This window comes from Talpa europaea, assembly GCF_964194135.1.
Source record: "Talpa europaea genome assembly, chromosome: 5".
Lineage (NCBI taxonomy): Eukaryota > Metazoa > Chordata > Mammalia > Eulipotyphla > Talpidae > Talpa > Talpa europaea.
Window position 1 is genome coordinate 141,642,346 of NC_140071.1, and position 18,520 is coordinate 141,660,865.

Genomic DNA, 18,520 nt, shown 5'->3' on the forward strand with positions numbered 1-18,520 from the left:
GTTCTGCTTAACATCATAAATGAAGACAAATTCTCTCTCGCTGTAAAAACCTGTCAACCCCCTTTCAAAATATGATGTCAGTTTCCTCTTCTTTCCTATCATGGAAGAGAAACGATGCCTCTTTCCCGCCTTGGCATCACCCTCGTCTCCCCAAGTTGGCTGCGGAGACAGAAGGTCCGCCCTGGGGAGCAGCGCACCTTCCTCGCCTGCTCCTGTTTGTGCTGATCTCATGTGCGGGCGGAATGGGACAAGGCGATGACCACGAGGCCCTCACTCACTGTCCGCCCCAGGCAGATCTCCCCATGCCGCCCCCACCACCCCTGGCCCCTCCAACCTCCTCCGCCTGGGTCCCAGACGGCTCTTCCTGAAACAGGCAGCCCCCGGGAGCTGCCACGGCCGCATGGACAGGAGCCCAAACGCCCACAGCACCAGGTGACGGGCCAGGGGCTTCCAGGCCTTTCTGCAAAGCCCAAGCGCTGACCCTCCTCTCAGCACCCAGACTCTGCAAACCCTGCTGTGTTGCCCAGAGCTTCTCTCCTGTCCCTCTACTCCCCATTGAGACTCTAGCAAATATCTGGAGGAAAAAAACCAACCATGTGTTTGAAACACCCCCTCCCCCACCCCATCCCATTGCAGCCTCTCGGCCCCTTGAGAGGGTCTGTCTGTCCCCAGCAGCAGCTCCTGCACCCCCTGGCCTGACAGCCTTGCCCGGATGGCAGCAGACCCCGGCGCTAACGCAGCCACTCTTCCCTCCGCAGAGCCGGCTCCGGGCCCTGGCGGCTTCCCTGCTCTTGGTGGTTTAAACGGGTATTTTTTATATTTCAGACAACACAGCCTCAGTCCTACCTGGAACATCTCACTTCTTAAGCAAAACCCACTGGCTCCGAAAGTCCAGAGGCAGGAGCCTGGGCGCGCGTGCACACCCGCCCCGCAGCGCCCGCCCCGCAGCCGGGAGCCCCACGTTGGACTCCACCGAGAGCCCCGCGCGCGGCTGCGGCTGCTTCGCTCTGTCCTCCCGCCTAATTCGTGACCTCGAACATCCCCCGCGCCCCTCTCTCTGCTGGCGCCCAGGGAGACGCACGCAGCTTTGCCAGAGCCACTTATGTCTCACTGGCAAAGTCCACATGACTCTGCAGTCCTGCCCCATAGAGATGCCAGTTTGCTGGCTCGTGTTTCCTTCAACTCAGCGGACAGAAAGGTGTCCCCCTTCCCTCAGGTCCTCGCCCCGCCCCGCCCCGGCGCCGGCCCTCCCCGGGAGCCTCACAGAATGGCGCAGAGAGAAAACTCACATTTATTTATTGAGCAGAGCATTTGTTCGCACCTCCTGGCTGCCTGCTTCTCTTCTAGAGAGCAAGGACGCCGACGTCTAGAACGCAGCACACCCGCTCTGTGCCAGATGGGGGCCGCAGACGCCCGGACCCCGCCCCTCTGTCCCAGAACGACTCTGCCGGGGCCTGAACACCCCGAGTGGCCGTGAGGTCCTTGCCTTGCCGGGAGCTAACTTTGCAGCACAGAGGCCCCCAATGTGCCCCTCATGCAGCTTTGCAAGAGGGGGGGGTGTCACCCCTCGCACAGATGGGGCTGAGGAGTGTGAGGACCCTCACTCGTGGTCACACAGCATGTGAGGTCCAGCTTGGGCTGAGCCCAGACCCAGGCTTCCCCCAACTTACCAGGGGGCCCTGCCCGCCCCACCGTGCCCTGGGTATGTGTGTCCCAAGTCGGCTCCAAACTAACGAAGCCCTCCTTCCTTTGTCCCTCTTTAGTCTTTTGGTCCCGAGAATCTCCCATTTGTCAAAATTCATTTAAGAGTGACTTGGAGACCCTTAGCTTGCATTGAAGGAGCGCGCGGCATCGCCCAGGTCTGGGAGGGCTGGCTCTCCACCCAGCTGCCCACGCGCTGCAGGGACAGGCGGCAGCTGGGCTGAACTAATAGGGGGCAGGAGCGGGTTACACGGGGGCTGGAGACACCTCCTCTGCCCACCACCCCAGGGAAGCAGCAACAATCGATGCCAGAAAAATCAATAGCAGCATCTACGGTCCCAGACTGGCTTCTCACAGCTGAGCTCGGGGGCAGGGCGAGGAACAGGGGCAGGAACAGGTCAGGGCCTCGGGGGTCAGACCAGGCCCCATGGGGTGGCCTTTGCCCATCCCTGCCGGACCCAGCGAGCAACTTGCCTGCCCCGAGCCTCAGTTTTAGCACTTGCAAAACGGGAGCAGTTCTGACTTCCAGGATCATCGCAGAAGTTTACTGTCAGCAGCGTGTATAAAAAGACCTGGGGAAGTGCCCGGCATAAAGAGTTGCTGCGGCTTAAATGCTGTTACCAAAAATACAACACTATGGAATATTCAGTGAGAAGCTGCTCCAGGCCAGCCGCTGCTCCTGCACTTGGCGTGTCTACTTCACTCTCCGAGCCTGCAGGGCCGCTGCCGAGCTGATTCTGCTTCATTCGGGGAAATGGAGGCACAGACTTAGGAAAGCTGGGGTACCAATGTGAGCAAGGGGCCCGATGCACTGGCTCCAAGCCCACGACCTCCGTCGACATGCTATCCCGCCCCTATCAAACACTGGGTCACGGGCAATGCTCTGTGGGTCACCGCACACAGTAGGACCTCAAGCTGGAAAAAGCCTGGCCTTGTAAGGGTGAAAGTCAGAATGTGGAACATGCATGTGTCCCGGCGGGGCATTCCATGTGGTTTTTGTCCACTTTTTTTGTGTTTCCCAAATTTACTCAAACATGTCGATCTTCTAGGCAGGAAGAAATTGCTATTTAAAATGTTGCCACGTTGTCTGATGCGCCCTGCTGGGGTAGGCCCTGGGCAGATTTGGAAGGCTGTGATGCCTGCCCGGCTTCCTGGCAGCACCCACCACGGTGGAGCCTCCGTCCTCACAACAGCAGCCGCTGCTTCCAGGACCCCAGGTCCTGGCGCCCACAAGGCCCACATCACATCTGCCCTGAGGCTGCTCGGAACACAACAGAGCAGAACCAAACAGTAGCTCCATGCTTTTGTCTTTTCACATTCACTCTGAATGTGAGCCCGAGCTCCCCAGGGGTCCTTATCTGGATCCCACATTTACTTTTCGGATATTACTAGGGGTGCACCTTGATGCCCAAGCCCCAGCAGGTGAGACCTGGGGTGTGGTGTCCTCCCCAGATGCCATCCTGGGCAGGTGGGGGTGTCATAGGGGAGCCTCCCCCCATGTGTGTCACCTTAGGCAGGTTCATAAGCCTCATCGCACCTCAGTTTCCAGAACTGTCACACGGGTGCTCTCTTCCCTCCCTTGTTGCTGGGAGACCCCCACGCAGGCACAGTCCAAGAAACATGTCACAAACTGTGAAGTCACACCCAGAAAGGAGAAGCAGGAAGCACTTTTGAGCATCCCAGCCACCCGCTTTCAGGATACCTGAATGTTTGTGCACCCCAAGTCCACTTGTTGACACCCTAAAGTCCGATGTGCTGGTCTCAGGGGCGGGGTGTGCGAGGTCCCAGGTCACGAAGGCGGGCTCCCGGGATGGTGAGGGCAAGGCCTCAGAACCCCCCTCCCCACCTCTGCCATGTGAGGACACAGGACAGCCGAGGGGACCCCACTGAAGCTGGCTCCGCTGACCCCGATCTTGGTCAGTCCTCGACAGTGAGAAAGCCACTTCTGATGCTTCAAAGCGCCTCTGTCCGTGGGAATTTGTTGCAGGCAGCTGGATGGGCCGAGCCCACACGGAGGACACAGCCGTCAGGAAACTGGGGCCCTGACACTGTCCCTTCTCATGCAGCCCCATGCCCGGGACTCTGCCCCACGCGGGCCCGTGCTCGTCGCGAGCTTGCTGTACGTCCCGGCGCGGGGCTCCTCTGGAGAGCCAACGGCCACCCTCTAGTGTCTAAATCGGGAGGCAGATTCTGAGGAGACATGGGTGTGGGGTGACTGAGGCCCCCTAAGCGCCCCCAGAGGGGTGGCAGGATGACACACAGCCTGTGGCTCCCGTGCGGCTCCTTCCGGGCCGTGACACCCTGGACGGGGAGCCACCCGCAGGGTCAGGGCTCTCATGCCGGCCGCTCTCCAGGCTCCCCGATCTCCTCTGGGCCCTGGCGGGGTCAGAGACCCCAGCCCACTCATGGCAAGGGCCAGTTGGGGCATTCCCTCTCCCCCAGAACACCTCTCCCTCTTCCCTGGCCTTGGAGCCACCAGTGAGCGTCTGTGGAGTGAGCGACTGGGAACATGGAAGCATGGAAGACAGACGAGCGTCCAGACAGGAGAGATGGCCAGAGTGACCAGGCCTCGTCCATGCCGAGAACCTTCTGGAAGCTCCAGGAGGAAGCCCAGGCTGGTTGCACGGAGGGTGGAGCAGGGAGCAAGGTGGGGCTGCTCTGGAGGGGCTCAGAGCTGCAGGGGATAGACCCCCCAGGGGAGACAGAGACCAAGGTGGCTGGGACAGGGCTCTGTGCAGCGGAAGGTGGAAGCGGCGTGCCTGGTGGGACAGTCCCCAGGGGAGGGGCGCGGAGGGGCGTGGATGGGGAGGTAAGAAGGGAGAGGACTCACCGTCCCCGGGCACCCTGCCCTAGTTGTCTTACTCCTTATTAAAAACTAGTTTAGAAGAAGGGAAACCGAGGCACATGGCCATCGAGACACTGGCCCAAGGTTCCAGAGCTGCTAAGGGTGTGGCGGGAATTCTGACCCCTGCGCGCCTGCCCCACGCCCTGTGCAAACCAGGTCTTGAAGGAAAGATCCTCACGGAGCGGCGGGGGGCGGTGCTCCGGGCCGAGAATCTCACAGCCCTCCCAGCGAAGCACAAGGATCTTCCTGCGCCCTAGGAATGCCCTCCCCCCCCTCAATCCCTGCACTGGGGAGAGGAGGCAGCTTGGAGGGTTTCGCTGAGTAAGCAGCATTCTGATTCCGCAGCCCGGAAGCCCCTCGATGACTTCATCAATCTCTGTCAGGGGCCGTCTCAATCAGGCGGGACCACGGGTCCCCCAGGGGCCCAGCGGGCTGCTGGTCCCCAAGTCCCTGCTGAGGCCGAACCTTGGACACGCGCTTCATGTTCTTCCACGTCATCCTCTCCGGCAGGCTCTGCCCAAAGGGGCTCTGGGGCAAGACACCCCACATTGTGTTCACAGCCGCGCCCCTGATGGGAGCTCCCAGCGGGACATTCAGGGGCTCCGCGAACCCCAGCGAGCAGAGCTGCCAGCCAAGGAGGCGCAGCTCGGACCCGCCGGCTTCCCACCTCCTTCGAGGACTTCTTCCCGGCGCCTCTCGCCAGCGCCTGAGGGCCAGCTGAGTTTTTCTTGAGTGTCTGTTCGTGCCAGGGCGAGTGCTGGTTCACCTGGCGCGCCGCTGGGCTGTTGCCCTCCTGGTCGGGCCACTCCGTTCTCTGGGCCCGGGGGCAACCCTAAGCCTGGCCTCTCCTGTGGTCTCCAACTTCCAGATTAGTGCAGCCAAGGAGAGGCAGCACGGTGGAAGGAGGGAGGAGAGAAGTTTCCAGAATTGGTCTTCTTCCCCATGGGAGCTGGTACGGAGCAGCTGGCTTCCAGCCTCAGGGGCCGCAGTACCCCCTTCTCACCCTGCAGCTCTTGGGGGGGTAACAGCTCCTGCTCCCATCATCCTCGGCCCTTGCCCTGACACCCCTTCAAATACACCTTCTTCAAGCATCCTTTGGGGCGACTGCCTCTGTCCTGCAGGGGCCGGTTTGCAAGGTGAGGAAGGGGCCTTCTCCAGGGACCCGAATTCTACCAGTGGGAGAGTTTTCTTACCAAGCCCCTTTTGGGGAGCTGATGTGTGGGAGGAGCTCCAGGCCATCCCCTCTCACCCGCGGGCACAGGTAGACGGGAGGCATTGTGAGGCTGGGAGCAGAACAGTGAGGGGCAGAGAAGTAATGGGTGAACCCAGGGGCTTGCAAATGGGGAGGCCTCTCTCGGGAGAACATGAGCTCCTGCAGGGACGTTTACGCATTCTGTGTCCACGTGACAGGAGAGAAGATGGCGCCCCCAAACCACTGACTAGTGGGGTAACTGAGGCTGAGGCCCAGCCTGGGGGCTCCCATGTCTGACCTCCATTGCCCCCACCGTGTGTCGGCAGTCAGGGAACCCACAGCAACCGGGGGACCCTCCATCAGGTCATTGCTGCCCAACATTACAGGAAGCCTGAGGACCCCACGAAACCCCCTCTTCCAGACACCCTGCCTCTGTACATCCACGGGACCCAGTCAGTGCCTCGGTTACCCAGTTGCCTGGTCTCTCTCTCCTTGGGGGTCTGTGACCACCTGGAGCAATGCCTCATCTTCTGAACCCCAGCAGGCACACAGCCGTGTCAGGGAGGGAGGGAGTGTGATGAGCGAGCGAGTGAGCACGAGCCCGCACGCCGGCCTGGGAGGTAGACAAAGATGAAATGAGCAGCATCATGAGCGTCCAGGGAGAGCCTGTTCTTGGAAGCAGTCCAGCCAGTGGACACGGAGGACAGACTGGGCCTCGCGGGTGATGTCTCGAGCATCCCCGAGCCAGGATTCCCGGACACCAAGAGCAGACAAGGAGCCAGGCGGCCAGACCCAAGCCTCTTGGTGAAGGAACTGACACCTCCTCCAAACGCGTCTGAGACCAGCTGCGCCTGCGCCACCCACCTCGAGGGCACGGCCGGTTCCAGGATGTACAGGGCGGGAGCAGACGCAGGAGGACACAGGCAGCAAGGCCTGACCGGCCAGGAGCTGACACTGCAGCGGAGCCGCCCACCCGGGGCAGGGGCGCCACCCTGGCCCTGAGACCAGAGCTAGCTCGGGACAGAGCTGCCCCGGCACCCACCGTGCCTCACCCCAGCCACCGTCCATCAGGCAAACCTGTGCTAGGAGCTCAGGCTCCACGATAAGAAACACAAATACGAAGCTGAGAAAAGCTGTCACTTAATCTATAAGGTGAGATTTACGGCCCTGACAGTAATGGTGCCCATCAAGCTTCTGCATGAAGCAAGCGGACTAAGACAGACGACGGCGTGTGGCAGGGAGGGCCCTCCCGCAGGGATGCTCCGAGGAGGCGTTTCCCTGCCCTGGGCCCTCCTCACGCCGCCTCCCTGTAACGCCACCCCTGCAGGTAGTGCGTCTCCCCAGCCCGCAGGCCTGGCCCTTTCCGCCTCCCGCAGCCTCGAGGCAGGTGCCCGCGTGGGGGTGGGGCCGGGCTCTGGGGGAATCCAGCTCCTCCTCCTGCCCCCCTAATAATTTCTTCCCGCCCCCACCCCAACTCTCTAGGCAAAACCACAAAGGATAATATTTTCTCATGTGGCAGGACTTTCACCAGAGACAACCAGATACAATAAAATCCACGCGTGGAGACGCCATTGAAAGAGAACGGCGCGCCCCCGCCAGCGCTCATTCAACAAACAGGACGGCGCCCGGCAGGGCAGGGACGGCTCCAGCCACTCCCTGCGGCCACAAAACCAGCACCCAGGCCGCGAGGACGCCATCGGATCCTGGGCGTGTTCTGAAGGCCCAGCCGATGGGGTGTGCTCAGGGAGACAGGCGCACACATGCACACACACATGCACACACATGCACACACACGTGGACACGCGAGGCAGGCGGGGGAAAGGTGGAGAGAGGGAGGGAGAGAACAGAAGTTAAGCTCACTTTTCTGCTTCCTTCGCTCACCTGGATTCCTGCAGATTCACGCGTCCGGGTCCTGGAGAGGCGGGGTCTGGGCTGCTGAGGCGGGAGCCGCGCGGGGCCCGGTGAGGAGGCCCTCGCCCGAGTCTGCACAGGAAGCAGCTCGGCAGGGTGACCAGTCCTGCGCGCAGACGTGGGACGAGGACGGTCGCCGTCAGAGCCTGCACTGTTTCCCTTCCTTAAGGGAACTTCGGGGAAGAGACCCCAACGTTTGTAATGATCCAAGCCTGGAGGAAAAAACCTTCGAGGACTGACTTGACTCCATTACTCGTTTCTGGATGTGTCGGGTTTGTTTGGAGAAGCGAAAAAGCATCTCCGGGAGGCAGCACGGGGCGGGTGGAGGCCACATCCTCTGCTGGGTTCCGCCTCCTCTTGTCCCGTGGCCTCGTAATTCGGGGCACGGCTGGCCTCGACCGGCGGAGAGTGACCATCCCAAGCCGAGGCGTTGAGAGGCGGGTGTGAGGAATCCCAAGGAGCAGGCGGTGGCAGCTGGGGCTGACCTGGCCCAAGACTCAGCCGAAGCAGAGCCCGGCACCCGCAGGCCTGAGGGCGGGGGCTGTCGGAGGCCGCCGAGGTCCTGCTGGCTCCTTAAGCAGCAGCTTTGGAGCCACAGCCGATGAACGGAGACGTGAGGCAACTCACCTGGAGACGCAGCTGTTCCGCGGCAGCCCAGCGACGGGCCCGGGCCTGGGTTCCTCGCCCAGTGTTCTCGCCGCTCGGCCAGCGGGGCTGGAGTAGCGGTGGATTCCCAGGGCAGGGCCCTGTGGGTTAAGGAGGAGTCGGTGGCCTTGGGGACCAGGTTCCGGATGGTGCTGGTGCCTGAACCGCCACACCGAGGCAGGGTCCCCCGGGCCAGGCCCCGAGGGAGCGGGAGCTCCTGGCTGGACGCAAAAGTCAGGGCAAGATACCTGGGGAGGCCTCGGGGGTATCTGGCTCCGCCAAGACCTGCTGACCCAGCCCTCTGACTTGGCACCTCCAGGCCTGAGTCAGCAAAACCCTGATGGAGGCCCCAGGAAGGCTCTGTGCAGAGTTGGGGTCACCTCTCCAGGCAGGAGCCCCCTGAGGCCTCCAGCGAGCCTGCAAAGGGCACCGCTTCCTCCAGACAGTGCTGCCTTTAGGCCAGAGCAGGTGGAGCTGGGTCACCCCCTTCTGCCCTGGGCAGGGTTGCATTCTGCCCACCTAAACCCCAGGTGCAGCAGGCCTGGCAGTGGGGAGGAGCTCACAGCAACCCCGCCCCCCTTCACCCCTTCACTGCTGCCCACAGGTGAGCTCGGCCCCTGCTCTGCCGGCCTGGACACGCAGTAGGCCCACACCTGCCCCGGGAGCGAACCCCAGGGGTGACGGTCGGGACTTGACCAGCCAGGGCCTCTGGGACTTAAGTCGCTGTGATAGAGGCTAAAGGGCTGAACCGCTCTCAGCCCTCAAAGAACACGAAAGAAAAAGAAGCAGCTTTGCTCTCCGGGGCTTGCATTCATGAGCAGCAGCAACCGACCTTCAGCTGAGCACCAGGGCCGGCTGGAAACTGAAAACAGAGGAGGAGGAGGGAACAGCATCCCCGGGCCAGAGCCGCCGCTCCCTGGTGTGGACCGTGCAGGGCTCGCTGGCCCTGGGCCGCCGCAGTAGACCCTGTTGACTGCATCCCCTTCTTCTCAGACGTGGGGCCTTTGTCTCCAAAGTCTGTAGAGGTCAAGGATGGCGCGTCCGTGGGCCTGACTTACAGCCTCTGACCTTGGGTCTCCTCCCTCCAGCAGGAAGTGGCCACAGAAGACTGAGCTCGTCCTGCCTTGACCCTTTCAAGAAATAAAGAGGACGAAAGGCCTCTCGGGGGTCAAGACAGGGAGGGTCCTGGGGCCGGGCTCCTTGTGGATTCCGCTGTTTCCTTGTTCTCCTCCAGCAGGTAGAGAGAGAGAGAGGTCGAAAGACTGTGAAAGGGGCTGAAACACCCAAGAGAACGAGGTACACTGCAGCCGCCCCAAATCCAGGCCGGGACAAGATGACCCAAACCCTCCTTGTTCAGAACTCCGGGGTTTAGCCTCCAGTCTTGCTAAACAGCAAGCTGACCAGCACCAGCTCGGGGCCCCAGCTGGGTCAGCGGCTCGGGCCCAGGCCCGGTTTCTCCTGAATCTGCCCACACGCTCTCCGGAGGCCCCATCGCTTGCAATAGGGCTCTGTTTCAACCTCACCCACTCTGCGCCCCGTGAATCTGTTCCTGCTCCAAAGTCAAGAACTTCACACCTCGGGGTGGGCTCTATTGCCCCCCGACACACCGCAGCGTCTGTCTGTAGGCTTCGCCCAGTGTTCTCTGGGGTGTCGGGCCGGGGCCTGAGCCTCGGATCTGGTCCGGTGTGAGGCGAACATCAGGGCACCCCAGCCCTGGGCATGGGGAGCAGCAGTAGGCTGGAGGCAGTGAGGGCCCCTTCCCCACTCTCCCCACCCCCAGCCCACACCTGCCTCCAGCTGTTAAATCACTCTGAGCCGCCAGCAAACTACACGGAGCTGCTAGTCCCATTGGGAGCTGGGCCCCAGGGCTTGGAGGCAGAGGGAGCACTTGGCTGAGATTGATAGCAGGGAGAGAAATGGTGTGTGTGTGTGTGTGTGTGTGTGTGTGTGTGCTGGGGAGGGGTGCAGGAGGGCAGGGGTGAGGAGGAGGGGAAGGGCACTCTCCAGGCTGAGATGGGCAGAGCCCATGGGGAGCATGGAGCATGGCAGGCCTGTGCTGGTTCTGAGAGCTTAGTGTCCACCACCTGAGTAAACCTCTGGCAGACGATTCTCATTTACAAAGGGCAAGTGAAAGTCTCAGTCCAAGCAACTGTGAGGACCTCTTGAAGCCGAGTTTGGATCCCTGGCACGGGGAGGAGCAGAGAGCAGCTTCTGAACAGAGGCTCCCCCTCTCCGGAGACCTGTGAGTGCTCAGGACACACACACGGGGACACTACACAGTGGCCCCCGGGGTGATGTCTCACAGAGCTCAGAGCGGGAGAGTTTCCCAGATGTGATTCCTTTCTTGGAAAATCAGTACCGTGAAACCCATGTTACCCCCTTTCGACTTGGCTACCAGGAAGCTCAGACCTTACTTTTCCATCCAACTGTCACAATGGCATGATCTCAGCGCCTGGCAGAATAATTATTCTCTCTCTTATGCTTTCTTTACTTACTGCTTGAGTCACCATGTTCATGTTCTGTATTACAGATTCTTCTTCTTGTATTTGTCTTTTCAATCCCTTGAGATCCTTGGAGTAGGCGGGAACCTGTGCGGCACGCATGACACGGGACAGGCCTGAGTACCTGTGTGCCAGGCCCAGAGCTTGAGATTCAGTGGAAGATAAACCGATATCAGTTTCATCCCCCACCAACCAGTCCACTGCCTAAAACCACCCATTGCGGAAGCTCAAACTGTAGAAGGTAAATTAAATCAACACATCCTGGGCCTCCCAGCTGTCTGCAGCCTCTCAGCACGAGTTCGATCCCCAGCCGACCAGGGAGCAACCCACATGGCACAGCAGACCTCTCCTGACTCGCCCGCTGCTCCCCTCAGCAGTGGATTTCAGTAGATCCACCTGTTCTGTTACCCACTCTGTCACCCCCTCATCTCTGGCCTGTACCCCAGTTCTTGTATGCATAAATAAATCTTTAAAAATAAATAAATAAATAAACCAACACATCCTAAGGGGTGTTAGGGACACTGTGGGCAACAGAGACCCCAAACATTGCCAGTGGGAGCCGAAACAGTACAACCTCAAAACACAGCAGGAGTGGGCGTGGCCCGGGTGGCCAAAACCACACGTGCTTCTCTGCTTTGACCCAGCAATCCCTCTTCTGGGAGCCGTCCTCGCTGTGATCACACATGTATGAAGAACTGGTCATGACGCATTTTCACAACCGGTTTTAACAGCAAACAATTGAAAAAAGGCAACAGTCTGTGGACAGGGCACCTTTCCTTTGGCACCTTCTGCTTGGGAAGCAGAGGGACATGTATGTCCACCCCATTCTCAGGTCTTGGCTTTCCCCAGGCCTTTATCTGTGTGGTGGCCTCTGCCTAGAAGGGCTCCCTGAGCCAGCGCCTCCTCCAGGAAGCCCTCCCTGACCCTTTGCTGGTCAGCTGCCACTTTGTGCCCTGGACTCTGCCTCTCTCCCTGCCACACCCTGTCCTTGCCCTGGTCTGTCTGGCTCCCCAGGAAGCTGGAGGATGGGGACCCCGAAGGAGAACCCTGTGACCCAGCCCTCAGCCTCTCACCTGCCCCGCCAGGTGCCTGGGGAAGTATCTGCTGAGCAGATGCTCGGCCACCACGGAAAGAGCTTCCCAGAAGGGAGGACAGTGACCCAGGCAGCAGGAGGGGGCTGCGCTTAGCAATCCGCTGCTGGCCACCTGCCAAGCCAGCCCTCTCATCTGATCTGCCTAAGAGCCCAGGCGGGCCGTGTGGGGTGCTGGGGAGCACGTCCACCGCCTGGCTCTGTCCATCCCAAGAGCAGGCATCGCTGCTGCTTGCTGACAGCGGGTTGATGAATTGTCTTCTGCTGGAGCGGCAGGCTGGCCCATCTGGCTGGTCTCCAGAGACCTGATCCCACACGGTGGCGTTCTGCCCGAGTCAGCCCCTGCACACCAGGTCCTGCCTGACCCAGGTCAGTCACCCGAGCAGGTCCTGACCCCCCGCCGGGAGCATCTGTCAAGGCTGCCCTGGCCACGTCAGCCCCATCGAGGAGCAGCAGGGGAGGCCCTTCCCAGGGCAGGGTCTCCAGCAAGGGAAATGCTGGGGTCAGCCACCCACCCTTGCAGATGTGTCCCCGGAGACCACGGGCAGAGCAAAGACCGGCTGGAGCGACAGCATGTGAGGCGGGTCCAGGCGGGGCTCAGGTGCAGGGACCATGGTCTCTGGATTCAGGATGTGCTGCTGATGGAACTGTCAGCTCACTGCAGGTGACGGGGCTTCCTTTACTGCATTTTCCATGGTCGCCTTCTGCCCAGGCCCAGAATGTGAGCAGGAGCAGGAGCGGCAGCTTTAAGGCGCAAGATCCCGTTGTATCTGATCCTGGCCGGGGTGTCCTGGAGGCCGGAAGTGGCCCCTGGCGTCGACTGGCCGGCAGCTCACCCCAACTTCACCAGCATCACCTCCTCTCTTCACTGTGTGCTCAGTGTTCAAGGTGTTGGTCCCCAAAAATAAAGGGGTGAAGAGGGTGGCGAAGCCAAGCGAAGCAATCACGCACAGAACTTCCTGACCGGCTCTGACCAGCCGCCCGATCGCATGGGGAGGGTGGCCATGCTGGCTGAGACGGTGGAAGTGATGAGGATGGCGGCTTCCAGAGGCAAGGGCAGGACTGTAGGCTCCCAGGGGCCTCTCTGTCCCCCTGCTACCTCCTCACTCACATGGGGCCAAATGTGTATCAAGCAAATGCCTGGGTGGCGCCATCATAAGTCCCTCCCTGGAGGGGCGCCTGGCATCACGCAGCCCCGGGGCTAGCAGGGAGGTGGCGGCTCACGGTGCTGAAGCCCCTGGCTCAGGAGGTCACATTTCCATGGCCCCCCTGTTGTCCCCAAAATAAACCCACCCCCTCTCATCCCTGTGGCTGGGTGTAAGAGATGCCAACATTAGGGGAACTGGGTGTGGATCCTGTTCATCCCATCTTGTGTTGATGGGATGAGGCAGTGACCCCTCAAAGCTGGTTTGACAAGGGGTTGCTTTACACACGCCTCCTCTACTGACACCCACAGTTCAGCTTCATGCCTCAGAGCCTTTGCAGGTGCTGTTCCCTGACTATCACGCCGCCCCTCTGCCACGCACTGGCCATGCCTGGGGAGCCTCTGCTCGCCGGTTCCTTCCTGAATGACCCCCCAAAACCAATCCGCTGACCCTCCGCTCACCTCGCGTCCGCCCTGTGACAATGGGCCGCGGTGACTTGAGCTTGAGTCACTCTGCAGCTTTCCGCCAGCGGGGCCAGGGCTGACTCACCACTCCCGCCCGGCGCCATCTTGCCTGCATCTGTGGGGCCAGCAAGGGCTTGCGGAATGAATGGACTTATTAGAAAGCTTGTGTTGGTTTTAATGCTTTAAAATATGTAATCACTCAGTCAAGCATTTCATTGGGTAGAGAAACATCTTATGAACCACAGGGAGGGGCCCCAGGGCAGGAAAATAAATCCAGTCTCCGTGGCTGACAATATCAGGAGCTCCCCGACCCGGCACTGCTCACCCGCGAGAGCCGTCCTGTGTCCTAGGAGACTGTCCTGTGCATTACAGGATGTTAGCCGCATTCCCGGCCTCTGCCTTCGAGATGCCAATGGCAGCTTCCCAGTTACAGCAAAAAAAATAGTCTCCAGACACTGTCAATTTTTTGCTGTGGGGGAGGGGATCGTGCCAGCAGAGAGCCCCTGGGACAAGCACTCCCCAGGTCTGGGTGCAGTAACTACTCCCTTTGCCGCCTTGACAGTTGCCAGACTCCTCAGAATTTGCAAGGCACAGTTCAATATTTTTCTCGGGCTCTGACACCGGCGCAAACCCCCAAGCCAAAGGCAGCGCCACTTGCCGCTGAGTGAGGGCTCTGATTGCTGCCAATTTCCTAAAGCACTCTCAGAAGGTTCTGCTTCAAATATTTATGGAGTCTCTGAAACGGCCCCGCAAGTGAGGGGTCCTGTTCCATTTATAACTCCAGCGGTGATTTATCGACCTGGGGATGACTGCCAATGCTCTGTCTAAGCTCTTTGTGGAGAGCTAGGATCCTCACGGGGCTCAGGAGCTCAGAGGGGGGCGCGAGGCCGTCGGCCTGGAGAACAGCGTGGGACATGGCGCCTTTCTCCTGTGGATGTCGCGCCGGGACTCCTGGTTCTGCCCAGAATCCTGGTGCCTCCAGGACTCCTGGTTCTTCCTGGACTCCTGGTTCTGCTGAAACTGCAGCCAGGCTGGGTCCAAGATCAGGCGCCAGGCCCGAGGGCAGGGGAGGCTGTGGGCAAGAGCACAGGAAACGGTTTCTGCTTCTCTCTGTCATGAGAATCCTCTGATCCTACAACTCATCCAAGGAAGAGATGACACCTGTCAAACACAGAGCAGCAGGCCCAAGACAGAGCCCTCACGCTGGGCACCCACCCAGACTGAATACCTAGTGTGGCGTCAACCTTTCCCTGAAGTGGGGTCCTAGCCCCATCCATCTGGGGTTTCTCATCAGCACCAGTGAGGTCGTCTGTATGGTAAGAGCCTCCCCCTGCACCTGTCCCTGAGTGAAGGTGGCTTTACCTGGAATAAACTTCTCTTTTGCCAACCACCTTGTCCTACCCTCTCTTGTCTGTCGACACCCCACCTTCCATGTGAGCCCTGCAGTGTCTGAGCAGGAAGCTGCCTGACTCAGGAATCACTTAATAAAGCTGATCAGATCTCTACATTTCTGAGTGTTTTTCAACAGCACAATAACTAACACGTACCAAGCACTTTCTGTACTTGGCACCAGAGGCTCCTCAAGCCTTGGTTCACGTCTCCCTAGTGCATTTCATGGAGGCTCGCGCCACTGTTCTGTGGATGAGGAAACAGACTGCGGGTTGGGGGGCAGGCTCCCACCCCTATCATTCAGTGACAAGACAGTTACACACGGGTATCCCCATAGAGTCAATATCATCTGTGATTTTTCTTGTTCCCAATGACGAGAGGTGGGGACATTCCCATTAAAACGTAATCAACAGGAACGCGATGCCAACCTCATACCCAGCAGTGCCCTGGACTCTCCAGCATGCTGTTTCACTTAACCCCCCCAAAAAAACTATTATCATGCCCACATTATGATGAGGAAACAGTTGCCTGTTTCAAAGATATCTGGATAAATAGCTTATCCAGATTTATGCAGCCGTGAAATACCAGGCAGCTCAGTATTGAAGCCCAAGTCCATCTGAGTGCACAGCCCCAACCTTTCTAGAGCGCCCCCAGCAGCACTTACACGTGTGTTAGCCCTTCCCTGACAGCACTGACATATCAAATGTTTTCCCTGCAAACAACAGGTAGACCACTACACTCAGCAATCAGGTCCTACATATGCCTTTGTCAGGCCTCTGGAAGAGCCTCTCTAGCTGCCTGCCTCAACACTCAGAGGAGCAGAATGGAGCAAACGTCTCTCATGAACCCGGGAGCTGTGAGCAGTGAGCAGTTCTGCGTGCTCAGTGGCCTTTGTCTCATCAGTGGGAGATGGCTGAGGAAGAGGCAGGGTGGAGAAGAGGAATGGATGATCATGCAGCATCCTATGGGCCATGGTGAATGGGGCCGTACCTGGGCATTTCCAATCCATCGGGAGGGACAGGTAAATACATGTGTGGCTATAGTTCAGAGGTGGGGCTGGAAGAGAGGCCACGCACAGGCCAGTGGACCGCCGGAGGGAAGCACCAACTGCTCAGTGAGCAGCGGGAAGGCTTCCTGTGTGTGTGTGGGGTGGGGGGGTTAAAAGTCAGCTTTTGGGGAAAGGCAGGATTCTACTGTGCAGAGTAATGTGCATATGGATTGCAGATACAGACTTAAGGCAGCTGGACTTTATCTTCTTCTTATTATAAGCTTATAATAATATTATTGGTATATTATTTTTATAATAAAACTTTAAACCAATGAAACCACTGATTCTAGAAGGAAAGAGTAGTAAGTCCAACACTGGCAGTTTCACGTGGTGAACTATGGTGGTGAACCCCGCTTCTGGGGCTCTCATGCTGTACTGGGCATTATTCTAAGCAATTTGCAGAGACTGATTTATCTAATCTTTAACCCAAAGAAGTAAGTAACATTATTAATCCACATACAGGTGAAGCAACAGAGGCCCAGAGGGGTCAAGTGACCTGCCCAAGGCCAACAGCTAGCAGAGGCACAGGCAGGGTTCAAATGCCGGCTGCGCGCCCTTCCCCGCAGAGTCTGCTGGTGAACGCGGGCTGGACAAGGCCTCAGGGGCCCGGCTTCTGTTGCAGAAGGCTAAACATTTCTCTAGTTGGCAAAGGCTTACCAGCCTTTTCAGGACATTCTATACATTTTCCGGTTGCTCTATTTTTTTCTCTCTCTCTAAGCTCAACTGTAAAATAGTATAATTGTGTCACGTGAAAATTAGTTACTGCTCATCAAAAATGACCTCATTTTACTTATAGGTCACCAGTGCCCTGGTGTAGGTATTTAATGAGTTCATTTTCACCACAGGATGCTGTTCCCCAGAGCCAGGGCAGACACACACAAGCTGCCTCTCTCTTCTTCACGTCTACAGGGACTGAACAGAACCAAGACTGCGGCAGAAAGTCAAGTCTGCAGGTGAGGTCGGGGTGTCCGCGTGACCTTCTAGAGAAATAGCCCCCCGCCCCCCGCACTATTCATCCCATGAGGCCCCCTAGGAGGCCGTGCCGTGTAGAGCGTGGGAACAAAGATGCTTACATTGACATTCTGTCATCTTGCTATGAAGACACGAAAGTGTCCTGTGAACTTGAAATCATGTTCAATAAAAGAACAGCTTTACCCAGGGCCCCTGCCTTCGGGTAATAACCAGCTGACCCCATCTTTGCAAGGCTGGGGTCCAGCCAACTCTTGTGACTAGGACACCAAGTCCCCAGGTGGGCAACTTCGGTTTTGCACAGAAGGGACCCCAAATTCTCCACGCATCTGTGATGGTGCTGTGCTGGGTCTTTTGATCTGAGGCCTCATCCAGACCTCACTGAGCCCCGCAGAGGGACAGCAGCCTGGCCTAAAGGACAAGGCACCTGGGAGGGGACAAGCCAGCACCAACACCATAAAGGGTGATTCTTCAGTCTCTGGGGTGCCTCGGTCTTTCAGATGAAGCTCCAAGCCTGGGCAGAGGACAGGAGGCCCCATGTCCAGGGGCAGCAGGGAGCCAGGCGGGATCAGCCCAGGGAGACGAAAAGGAATGAATGAGAAGTGGTCACTCCCTGCGTGGCCGGCTGCAGGCTAGGGCAGCAGGCCGCATTGTCCTCGCCCTGAATGGGCAGACCAGCTTCGAACCCCAGCCCACCCAGGTGTGTCCCAGCCACCTCTGGGCCCCTCTGAGCCGGAGTCCTCCTGGGTCAGGCCTGGGAGGAGGGGAGCTGCTCTGTGGAGAATGGCGTGGGGAGCAGGGCCCTGAGAGTCTCCCACCATCTCCCCTGCGAGTGACCACAGGAATGGCAGCCTGGCCAGCGGCCCCCAGCGGCCTCCACCCCGTCCTGCGTCAGACCTCTGCAGTGAGTGGAGACCCCCTCCCTAGGGCAGGGGCCAGAGAACTGGGCCCGGGGCCTCCCAGGGATTCTACACCGCCCCCTCCGCTTGGGAACATCCCCCCCAGCCCATTAGTGTCTCCCAGCTGGTGGGCAGCCCTCCCAGGCGCCGAGCCAGGGCCTGAAGCCCCCATCGGGAGCGCCATCTGTGTCCCTGAAAGGAGAGTCGGCTCGCGAAGCACGTGCTCCCAACCTGCGTCCCGCCCGCTGCCAGCCAGGGGCTGCCGCTCTGCCAGGAGCCGGGGACCCTGATCTGCGGCCTCAGCCGCGGCCGTCACGCCTGGTCGCCTGGCTGTTGGACCAGAATTGCCTGCTGTGCACCATGGCCCAGGGTTCTGCACGCAGGTCACCCCCGCCCCTGCATGCACCTCCCCCTCCTGCTCCAGCACCTCCACGGTGCCCCACGAACTAAAACTCCAGTGTGAAGGCTCCCGTGGGTGGCCAGGCCTCCACCCAGCCGCACTCCACACCTCACCGCGGCCACCTGGAGTGCGCCTGGGCTCTTAAGCACCCACGACCCCATCCATTCCCCCCGTCCTCCCGTCAGACTCCCAAATGACCATCTAATCACAAATGTGTGTTAGTAGCAGCTGAGCGAGTGCGCGCGGGGCCCTGGCTGCGCAGATGACGCCGCCGCAGGGAGGAGATGCGCTGACGTTATTTCCGCATCCACCCGGCGCTGC

The 18,520-nt window shown here is 59.4% G+C and overlaps 1 protein-coding gene across 1 annotated transcript in view; it reads right to left on the reverse strand.

The window, feature by feature from the left end:
- Positions 1-4,915: 4,915 nt before the first annotated feature.
- LOC311170654 (uncharacterized protein C4orf50) overlaps positions 4,916-18,520 on the reverse strand; it is a gene marked incomplete at both ends in the record, with an annotated part of 37,501 nt that continues 23,896 nt past the window's right edge. Inside the window, 4 exons of the mRNA XM_084233030.1 lie at positions 4,916-5,074; positions 5,214-5,360; positions 7,620-7,755; positions 8,277-8,395. Of these exons, the coding sequence (XP_084089156.1) occupies positions 4,916-5,074; positions 5,214-5,360; positions 7,620-7,755; positions 8,277-8,395 (561 nt within the window). The remainder of the gene's footprint in view (positions 5,075-5,213; positions 5,361-7,619; positions 7,756-8,276; positions 8,396-18,520) is intronic.